The sequence below is a fragment of the Henckelia pumila genome, chromosome 4, assembly GCF_033568475.1.
Source record: "Henckelia pumila isolate YLH828 chromosome 4, ASM3356847v2, whole genome shotgun sequence".
Lineage (NCBI taxonomy): Eukaryota > Viridiplantae > Streptophyta > Magnoliopsida > Lamiales > Gesneriaceae > Henckelia > Henckelia pumila.
In genome coordinates this window covers 186,067,144-186,077,864 of record NC_133123.1, presented here as the reverse complement: position 1 = coordinate 186,077,864, position 10,721 = coordinate 186,067,144, and the positions used below count along the sequence as shown (strand labels likewise).

At 36.7% G+C, this 10,721-nt stretch overlaps 1 protein-coding gene across 2 annotated transcripts; it reads right to left on the bottom strand.

Annotated features, from left to right (window-relative positions):
• Positions 1-1,406: 1,406 nt before the first annotated feature.
• Positions 1,407-10,129, bottom strand: LOC140894681 (probable importin subunit beta-4). 2 transcript variants are annotated; one of them, XM_073303248.1, is made up of 21 exons: positions 9,685-10,129; positions 9,196-9,328; positions 8,061-8,197; positions 7,922-7,967; positions 7,421-7,633; positions 6,774-7,274; positions 6,548-6,682; positions 6,241-6,456; positions 6,077-6,166; positions 5,753-6,000; positions 5,563-5,651; positions 4,897-4,937; positions 4,567-4,597; positions 4,356-4,478; positions 4,042-4,259; positions 3,857-3,952; positions 3,659-3,771; positions 3,199-3,334; positions 3,021-3,125; positions 2,571-2,895; positions 1,407-1,684 (listed from the first exon to the last, which is right to left on the bottom strand). In XM_073303248.1, exons 1-20 carry the CDS (start codon positions 9,957-9,959, stop codon positions 2,695-2,697), a joined length of 3,147 nt encoding a protein of 1,048 aa, XP_073159349.1. In that variant the 5' UTR covers positions 9,960-10,129; the 3' UTR covers positions 1,407-1,684; positions 2,571-2,694. The 2 variants fall into 2 exon arrangements, with proteins under 2 accessions (XP_073159349.1, XP_073159350.1); XM_073303249.1 differs by lacking the exon at positions 9,685-10,129 and adding an exon at positions 9,412-9,417.
• Positions 10,130-10,721: the final 592 nt, after the last annotated feature.

Genomic DNA, 10,721 nt, shown 5'->3' with positions numbered 1-10,721 from the left:
AACATTGACTTTTTTTTTTATTAAAATCGTTTTTGGATAATCATAATCACCATATGACTAGCTTTTGAATTTCAATTAATTTAGCATAAGCGAACACATAATTTAGGTTTAAAAAACACACAAAAGTGATTTTTTTAAGTCAAAATCTAACAATAGCTTTTTTTAGGGGTGGAATAGGGTCGGGATTCATCCCGTAATCCTTCTACCCAATTTCCGTTTCGAAAAGAATCGAGAAATTTTTTTTCTCTCAATCCTGTAACCGACACATTTGGATCCGAATATTCGGGATCCCGACGGATAGGGAGAGAAAATCCCGAATTTTCTTTCATATTCAAAATTTCGTTCAAAAAACCAAATAAAAATGATTATTTTATTAAAAAAAACTATTTAGAAATTTATATTTCTAAATAAAAAAATAAATATTCAACTTAAAACATATAATATTAAAATATTTCAGATAATGATTCAATGTTTTTGTAAAAAGAAGAACATCATATTGTGCATCGGATAATTATTAATAAAATGTTCATATACAAATTATTCGATAATTTTTTGTTAAATAAATTTTCAAATTACATCTTTTATTCATATTTATTCTAATTAGATAATTATAACTATGAATTAATTAAATTATTAATTTATTTTTAAAATACATAAAAATAAAAATGTCATTTTATGATTCTACTATTCAATAGTTGCAACAATAAACAATTATGCGAATTAAATTCATAATTTAATTATTATATAGGTTGAAACACAATAATATTTAGCTCAATATATTAATAAAATATATTATAATATTAATTCGGGCACGGGTCGAAAATCCCATCGGAATAAGGATTTATTCCCGATCCCTCTCCCGATATTAATCAGAATAGAGAAAATCCCAAAAATTCGGGTCGAAAAAATGCCGGGATGATATTTTTTTGAGACGAGAATGAAATGAGATTCGGGAATTCGGGAATTTTTGCCACCCCTACTTTTTTTTAGTGTTTTTGTCTTACTTTGGACGCATAAATATTATATTTTCATTCAGTGTGAAAAATGTTGCTTCTTTCTTTGTTTTTTTCACTTCTCTACTTGTTTTTTATGCATTATGATGTCGATGCGTAAATAAATTAATAAAACCGACTTTTTAAAATTATGGTCACTAGTGACATTGTTAATTGACATGTAAAAAATTATATGTTATCCTTGTAAATTATTTAAATTTTATATTAATCATTATCTTTACCTAATCAATGTCTAATACAACATGCAATACTTATTTAAAATTTTAGATTAAAAGAGAGTGTAAAGAATAAACCAATAAAATTACTGAAATACAGCGAGTTAGGTTTTCTATCGAATTTATGATTTCAAATACTTGAATCCAAACAAATCCTCTTTGGCAAAATTAATGGATATTGTATAATAAATGAATTTCTTATGTAAAGGTTCAAGACAATACTCTCACAAGCCTGAAAAACTAGGCACACCTCATTGTGCATTAACAAACACATGCATTGGGTAAAACACGTTTTTTTCAGCTATTTTGAGCTCACTTGCGGAAAAACGAAAATTAGCATAAAACTTAACTCAAGGAAAAAAATCAAAAGAATTGGAAGCAGAATAAACACCAAAATTGAGAGAATGCTAAATCCCCAAACTGGAAAACCGGTAATTGCAAAAGGAGAACAAAAACCTGCAGAATGTGAGAATATAAGCGGGTTTTAGTCGGTTGGGATCAATGCGAAGATCAACTCCTAATAACAATTGAAATCTTCATTCATGAGAAAATTAGCATGAACGAAAGAAAATTAGCACGAGCAGATGCTAGAGAAATGTAGATTAATACAAAGAGTAAATGCGGAACAAGATTGTGCATGCAACTAGTAATGTCAAGGATGTTGAGAGCTTTACAGTCTTACAGATGAGTGAACTTTGAAATTTGTTGAGAACTGTAATCCTAGGATCGAGCATTTGCCACATCACAAAAACCATAACTACTGTAATAGTGAAACACAAATTTTCCCAACTGTAGAGCAATCCATGCACCACATTTTGACTGTTAGATTGGCAGAGGCAATAACTGGAACTCAATAATTACAGCAACTAGGTACTCACAGAAATTGAACACATTGTCTTGACCCTAAGACCAACTATAGAATCCAATGCATGTCGCTTAATTTGCTAGTAGTAGCGGTCAACTCAAGTCATTTAAAACTATTCAGTAATCCAAACATGACCTTTTTTTTTATCGCAAGGGCAATTATAGATGCCAACAACAATTTGTCCTAAAGTAACCATGATAATTAATTACGGGCAACTTTTAAAGAAACAGATTCTCATCATTAGGGATGATAGGAATTTTAAATTATCACGAGGCTATATCTTTGCGATAATGTGTTTGGAGTCCCAGTAAACAGTAGCCAAGTCCAGACTAGTTTGATGCTAACTCTATATTAAAATAACACGTGCACACGCACGCGCACACCGGCACACGCAGCAAATAAACCAGTGCGTGCATTCCCACATCATGTAATTCAAAATTTCAAATACACTTTCTTTCAAATTAGTTGGTTTCATACCTTGCTGGGAGTATATCGGAATTTGACCATCTTTCCAAGAATTGACGGCATAAAAACATTGGTCCAAGATTGCAGCTCTCTGGTAAGAGCAGTAAAAATACACCAGACATGTGTTGTTTCAATCTCAGCTCTTAGGCGCAATTGCTGCTAGAGCATTAGCCTGGGTCGGTGAAAGATTGCCCAAAAGAGGTTGCATTTGATGACCATAAATTGATATAAGGTGAGAGAACGCCCTGCCTATGTAAACCTTAACTTCCGGAGTTTCATCCGGAGAGACAGCAACTTGAGCAAATAAATTAACTAGCTGTGGAACGAAAGATAGTATCTACAAATGAAGAAATTAAATGTTCCTGAGAGTTGGAGATGGGCATATATGGTACAGCATAAAAATAACTGATTGCAAAATAAATACAAGGTATGCACAGAATTGACCCAAAATGATATTAATACCTGAGTATTAGATGATAAAACTAGACTACAGATACAGCCATAGACGGTCAGAGATTCTTCACGATCCTCTTTCAATGGAAGCACTTGCAAGAAAACAGGTAGGACCTGACATACGAAATGAATCAATAGACACATTGTAAAGAAGTCATTATTGAAGTGAGAGGGGTAAAAAACCAACCTGGTTGAGTGGAATCGACTCAGGGTGAGACATTATCATCCTTGCCACTGCACCCGCAGCATTGTCCCTCACCGCATTATCTGGCTCGGATTCTCCAAACAGGGGGTGAAGGCGACTTAAAACATCAGCGTAATATCTTTCGTTCATGTAAGGAGGACAAAGATAGCACTAACATATTCTATCTCACACACAGTCACCGCAGAAGGTCAAAAGGAAAAGAGACGGTTGCTTTGAATGTGAATATAATGAACAGTACAAACCCAATATTAAAATCACTGCTGGAATGGGGAGAAGGCAGCATAAATATGAGCGGAGGAAGGTTTTGAAAATTTAATCCACAACCACACTGTAATGTTTCAGTAGACATCTTCCGTTATATTTCTTAGTGCATTGTTCTCCGAGTGTGTGCATATATGCTGAAAGCAATTTATTACTATGATTCCAGCATGTAGAAGGATACTTCAAGGCAGAGGCACCACCGTTTTTGCACAGCTCGCCCACACAAAATGCTGCATTTCTCCGATTGGTTGCATCAGCTGATCCTAGTTCTTTGAGTACAAGATGCATCACAGCCTAAAAGATAGCAATGGTCTCCATAAATTGATCTCCCTCTAAAAATGAAATTAAAGAAGTTGTGATTTAATTAGTAAAAATTTACATCAACATAGCTAGAAATTGGAGCACCCATATGTTGTGCAACTTCTGCAAGGCTTGCAACAACCATAGTCCTATCTTGTGGTGAGCGTGATGCTTTCTGTAATAGTAATTAACAAAGCCATAAAGAGTGCAACAATAAGAAAGAAGGAATTGGAATTAGATGATTTGCGAATGTTGACCACTAACCGCAAACTTCATCAAAGGTTCAAACAGCTGCGAAAAAATTGGAGCAAATTGAGGACCCATAGCCTTTGCAAAGGCAGGAAGGAGGTCTGAAACTGCATCCATGAGCACTTCATCATGTTCAGTATCCTCCTCCTCAATCTCACCATCTGATTCGATCTGCTGACAAGTAGATTCCTCACGGAGTAATACCAAAGTAGCTTCAACAAGTGAAGGCATGTCTATATTTGGAACATAGAAAAAGGAAGGAAGCATATTAGTTTTCTACGACCAAACATTCAACAAGATATAACGGACAATAAAGTTTCACAACTTACAACGCTCGACAGCCAAGTACCCAAAATCATTAATGATGTCAGCAACGCTCATACAGGCTTGAGCAACAACTTCCTTGTCATCATCTTCCGTCATTGTTTTCACATAGATGTCCATTATAGTATCTGTCCACCAAGAAATCATGGACAACATTCATATAAATGAGATTGGCATAGAAAAATCCTGAGGTTGCAAATATTGAGAGACTCTCACCAAGAACCTCTTTGGTCTTAGTGATTCCTTCCTGCAAAAAAACACAATTCATCATGATAAACATTTGCCCAAAATAACAACAAACAACCAAGGAACCACTAAAATCTATCTAAATCTAAAGTAAAAAAGCTACTTCGACATATTCAAAAAGTCGTACAAGAATAGAAAAACTAAGCAAAGAAGCAATAGTTTTCTCACACGGTAAATCACAAGCTACTCACAGTTGGAACCAGACGCACAGAGATCTTTCATCATAAACAAGTCAATTTCGATTTTCACACATAGATAATGAGCTGAAATTTATTAAAGGAGCGGTTATTCTACACTTACATTATGATTCTGGGATACTGCTTGAATAACTGTCAAAATATCTGCGATCACAATTTAAATCCAAAAGTAAGACCTGAGATCCAATATAAGCAGATAATGGATAGATAAAAAATATCACAAGAGATCACCAGCCTAGAAACTCAGTTGACAGCTAAAACAATCACAAGAGGATTAGATAAGGAACATATATAAATGCAACAATGCATATCGAGTTCAGACAAGCCAATGAACAAATAAACGGAGAACCACAACCATCTACCGCAATCTAGAGAAAGCCATCAAAGCCAGCAGGCATATATTGCAATGAAAACATTAATAACTTCTTGTTACAATCATACTGTCATGCATACACATTCTACAAGAAAATGGGCATCTCAACAAATACGCTTTTAATTATGATATTTTAATGTTAATTTATATATAACATAAATATCAGAAATCAGTATTGTCTTTCACAGTAAATGTACAAGGGAGATTTGGTTTTGAGCAATGAAATACTAGGCAAGGCCCTCCTAAGAGTTCTTCAGCATGCCAACAATTACATAAATAAGCTTGTCAGGAATTGTCTACGGATAAATGCGCCAAGCATGAGAATGGTTAGATCCATTTACTGAAGCATAACACGTCAGATGATAAGAGACGTACATCTCAGGCATTGTCACTCACATTTCAATGAAGTTATTGCTTGAAGCCGAACATCCTCGTGAAAATAAGTAGAATGTCTAACCAAAATCTTCAGGGTCTCCTCTATGTACCTTTTAAATACAAATTAAGGTATCCAGATATCATAAATATGTCTCAACATTGAATCTGGAAAAGTTGAACATTTTTATAAAAAAAAAATCAATAAGGATACGGAGCGTAGTAAATCTTTGTGTGCAGAGCAAATAAGCCAAGAGCCTGAGTAGCAGCTGCTTTTTCATCCAAAACACCAGTTCTCACACTGATATTACGAACTCTTGGTTCATCGTGCGCTTCTTCATCAGATGATACACCGCCAAATCCGCTGACATTTTCATCCTCGTCAGAATCATCAACATCCACAGCAGAGCCATCATCAAGGTTGCAGGAGGAGAATGCCAGAGGAACTACATGATGAAGGTACTGTACAAATAGGGATAGCGCATTTTTTTATGTCATATTTATAAGCACATAAGACGATTAATGCAAGATGGAATACCTGAGCAAATGCATCACCTAAGAGTTCAGCCACATTGCTGAAGAATCCATGGGTGTACTCCCGAAGCTCACTGAAATCTAACCCGAAACCCTGTACTACTAAACCCTAAATCAAATGTCTCAAAATGATCATTTCTGCACATTGTGAAGCAACAAAGTACATACCGATATTGCAGCTTCAATGAAGGGGGGCAATATTGGTTCCATTCTTGCCTTCCCAACAGACATTGCAACTATTCCAACCAACTCAGTAGCCCTTGCTCGCGATCGGAGGTCCTCATCATTTGTAAGCACCATGAAATTTTTCATCAACTCAAGAACCCTTTCAGCATATGGAACAAAAGCTTGTTCTGCAGCAGTTGCAACTGAACCAATTGCAGACTACAATAACATACAAAGGATTTTAAAAGTCAAGAGTTACCTAATCAATTTGAAGCATAATATTACTCATGAAAATGCCTTGAAGTCATACCATGCATGTTTCCTGCAAATTACGAGGACTACTTTGGAGTGCAGTAAGTAATTTTCCCATCAAAGGATCCAGAAAAGGAAGAATTTCCTCACCCATGTTCTCACAAAATGCTGCCAATGCATAATATGACTTCTCCTGCGAAAAAAGTAAAAAGTTGTCAAATTAAGCAAAGATACAAATAATACAATGTAATATAGGTGTAATACAGGTGGCATCAAATGGACACCTTGACTTCATCAGATGCATCTTCTAGGGCATTCAATATAGAAGGAAGAACTGTTGCATAATGTGATACTATCTCAGGCTGCAAATGCTCAGCAAATTGACCAAGCGCAAAGGATGAAGCCCCCCGTACCATTTGCTCGGGATCCCTAAGAGCTCCCAAGATAACACGAAGAACAGGCTCCAATTTGTTTTTCATCAACTCTAAACAACCCTCTGATACAACACCTAACGCGGTAACCGAAGCTTCCCTAAACTTTGGATTGGCATTCTGACTGCTTAAAGAAGCAAACTCAAAAACAGGTGAAAATACTTGCTTTGGAAGATTTATAGCCATGGTATCAATAACTTCTGCAGCAGCTCGGTCTGGTGCTAGATCATCATCTTCTTCGTTAGTCGATTCTGCAAGTAACGGACACATAATTTGCAGGATTGGTCCAACCAGCTTGTACTTTTTTAGGGAATTGGACTTATATTTTGCAAGCCATGAAATTATTTGAATAGCCTAACATAATGGAAAAGGGGGAAAACAAAATGTAATTAAAGAACAGATCAGAAAAATAACCAATTCATTTTTCATAATTCAAAATTATCACCAAAGCGTGAAATTCTGAGAAATCAGGAAAAAATATGGTAGTTCACACTGCTAACCTGATGGCGAGTGTTAGATTCCAGATTAGGACTTGCACAAACTTCAAGAGAAAATTGAACAATAGCTTTGACAGATTCCCCAAGAAGAGGAGCTGGAGACTCAATTAGCTCGTCAAAAATCTCAAAAGCAAGTACAGCAACATCCTCTTCCCCAGAAGCAAGGCATTGCCTTGACACATTCAAAATGCTGGGAATAAACTCTCGAAACTTGATCTGCAGGTAGGCCGTTGGAGCATTAGCCAAAGAATGCCACAATGAAGGGGTACGTTGAAATGGACAGACCATCCTATCAACTCAGCTTAATGCAGATCATCCATTTTCATTTTCAGTAAGGTAAGAAAACACAATTATGGCAAGCCTAAGATGAGATGATCGCTGAAACATTACCATCAACCGCAAGAGAATTTTAAATTGCAGTAATGTACTAGATCTAACATTTAATTTAATTATACTACAAGAGTGAATCTGTAAGAGGTTGATGCAGAGAACAAAATCACTCACCACTTCTGTCTCATCATGAGTGAACTCCATAAAAGAACCAACGGCCCTGATGCAACAAAATGCACCATGTTTAATCAATGCTCATTCTAGTTCTAGAGAAAAGTGCAATGATCAAACAATTATTCAAGAAAATCTTTACTTGAGAGCAGCAACTCTAACACGATTGCTGGTCTCATCTTGTAGGCATTTTAGTAGCAGAGCCTGTAAATCTGTAAAATATGGTCGAAACGAATTCCCAATTGTTTCTGTCAAGGAGCTGAAAAGTATCAACGCCACCTTGAATCATAAAAAAGCAAGAAAAAAACATTACTTGGCCTTTTATACTCAGCATGCATATCTATTGTCAGTAAGACTTTATGCTCAACATGCATATCTAATGTCGGTACACCGTGAAATAACTTTCTGTATTACACCTATATACACACACACACACAGAAAAACTCAAATTGGAAAGATTAAGCATATATACAAAAGAGATAGCCCCTCTTTCTGTCTCTCACTTAGAGTCTTCCATGGAAACATGATTTAACATTTTCGAAAGACGACCACATCTCCCAGTAACATATGTGAAAAACTAATTTCAGGGTCCACATGTCAGTAAAATGTAAAATAGCAGGAATCCCTATATCTTAATCATATTTATGGATAAAACGATCAATCAGTTCTCTTTTAACAAACGAAGACACCATTTCCAATAGTATCAGGCTATCAGCTCATTTGCTGAACTACTTATTAGCTGGCAACACCACTCACCACTGAGATGCGTAACTTATGAAAGTTCGTGATTTCATGATCATCATATTATACCGCAAAAGGATGAAATCAGGCTCTAATTTCCTATTTGTTCGGCAAGTCAACACAATTAGACCACCTGGAGCCCCCTCTTCTTTTTATTCTTAAAGCTCTCTTCTTGAGACATGTCCCTAGCACACAGTACAACTGTTCAGAAAAAAACTAACCAAAATGGACGGTAAGAAGGGGACCCAATGTCTCTCTAGCAGTCTATAGCCTAAAATAGCTACGAGCTAATGTGAGGAGACCGGTCACACTTCATATCAGTTTAGAACTACTACATAGAACAGTGGATTAGGCTGAATCCTAAGGGCATTCATCATAGGATATTAGGAAAGTCTTTCAAGATAAAGTACACTTCTTAGAAACGGTGGCTCACTCTTAGACAGTTAACTGTGTCACCTCTTAAAATTTATACAAATTGCTGATAGTAGCATTAAAAAATAAGGAAATATGAAGAAAGAACGGAGAGTAAAACTTACTTCTCTGTGCTCTTCCTGAGCGCTCTGACTGCATTGGAATAGAAATGGCAACAAATCTGGCCATTCTCCAGATGGGACTGCATACTTTGCTATGATACTAACTACATTTGCGCTAGCTCGCCTCACTGGTGCACTGCAAAACCATAGAAAAACAATCATCTGATCATCAGATTCAGAATCTGCAAATGATGTTCAACACCAAAAATAAATACCAACTTGAAGCAAAATTTGATTTGTGGAAGACACCAAAACCCTCTAAATTTTACACAGGTTGAGAATACAAAGCACGTCCAGTGTGTCTTGGCATCAACACACAGGACTTTGAACCAAATTCATAAAGATTGCCGAAATTCTGCCTATCAGCCTACAATCATTAAAAATCAAGAATTATGTGGCACAACACGCACCAAATTGAAGAGCGGTCAGCATAATTATCTTCAACAAAACAAACAAAGGAAATAATAAGTAGCAGCTGTATCATTTACAAACCTATGCTCCACGGTGATGCTTTCAATTAGTGACTGCTTGACTACCTGGCGGAGCTGCGGAGAGAGCTTGCTCCAATGCCCAGTAATCTTCTTGCGGAGGAGAACGGCAGCAAGCTGGCGGACATTGGGGGTCTTAGCGGTGCGGAGGTGATGGACTAGTGCTGGAACCACCTGCGGATCCTTGGAAAGCCGCTTAATCTGATCTTCCGCCTGGCGCCGCGCATCGTTGTCCGGCATCAAGAACTGAATGAGCAGAAGTTCCAGCGACTGCGCCATTTGCAAAATCACTGCTTTATCTCGGAGTGAGAAGAGGCTGGAGACAGAAAATGCGGAACCCTAGGTGGAGAGGAGAAAAGGCGAGGGATTTTTGTTTGCGTTATATACAAGGGAAGGGAGTGACAGACGGCGGCGCTGGGGAATGCTGTGGGGACTGTTTTCCAGTTTTCCCTTCCGGGCCGGGCTGATTCAATGATTTCTTTTAACCAAATATCGACAAATATTTATTTTTGGGTAATTTTATTTATTTTTATAGTAAATAAAAAATATTTTGATAAATGAACTTTTGGTAATGGCTCAATTGGTACGTATATGTTCATTTACGTTCAAATTTTGATAAAAATTAATTTACATAACTATTTTATATAATTTAAATTTAAATGTATTTTGTTAAATTATGACCTAATTTTTGTACGAAGGGGCTTTTGACTAGGGATGTAAATGAGCCGAGCCGAACAGTATCAGCTCGAGCTCGAGCTCGGCTCGTTTGATAGAAATAAGTTCGATTCGAGCTTTTTTCATAAGGCTCGGGCTTGGCTCGTTTAGTATATATAAAAGCTCGGGCTCGGCTCGAGCTCGGCTTGGGCTCAGCTCGTTTATCATATTAAAGGAGCCTGAATCGAGTTCGGCTCGTTTTCAGGCTCGTTAAAGAGCTCGTTAAGCAAGGATCGTTAGCAGGCTCGTTAAGAAAGCTCATGCTGGTTTTCTGGCTTGTCAAACATATAACAGAGCTTGAGTTTGATTTTTTTTCGATTATAACTT

Bases quoted from the DNA above. Each gene is read 5' to 3' on its own strand.
- LOC140894681 (XM_073303248.1), bottom strand. From the start codon at position 9,959: ATGGCGCAGTCGCTGGAACTTCTGCTCATTCAGTTCTTGATGCCGGAC. The intron at 9,329-9,684 runs GTTTGTAAATGA...ATGGTTTTGCAG, and splicing joins AGCATCACCGTGGAGCATAG to TGCACCAGTGAGGCGAGCTA. The intron at 5,652-5,752 runs GTATCCTTATTG...TGTATTTAAAAG, and splicing joins ACAAAGATTTACTACGCTCC to GTACATAGAGGAGACCCTGA.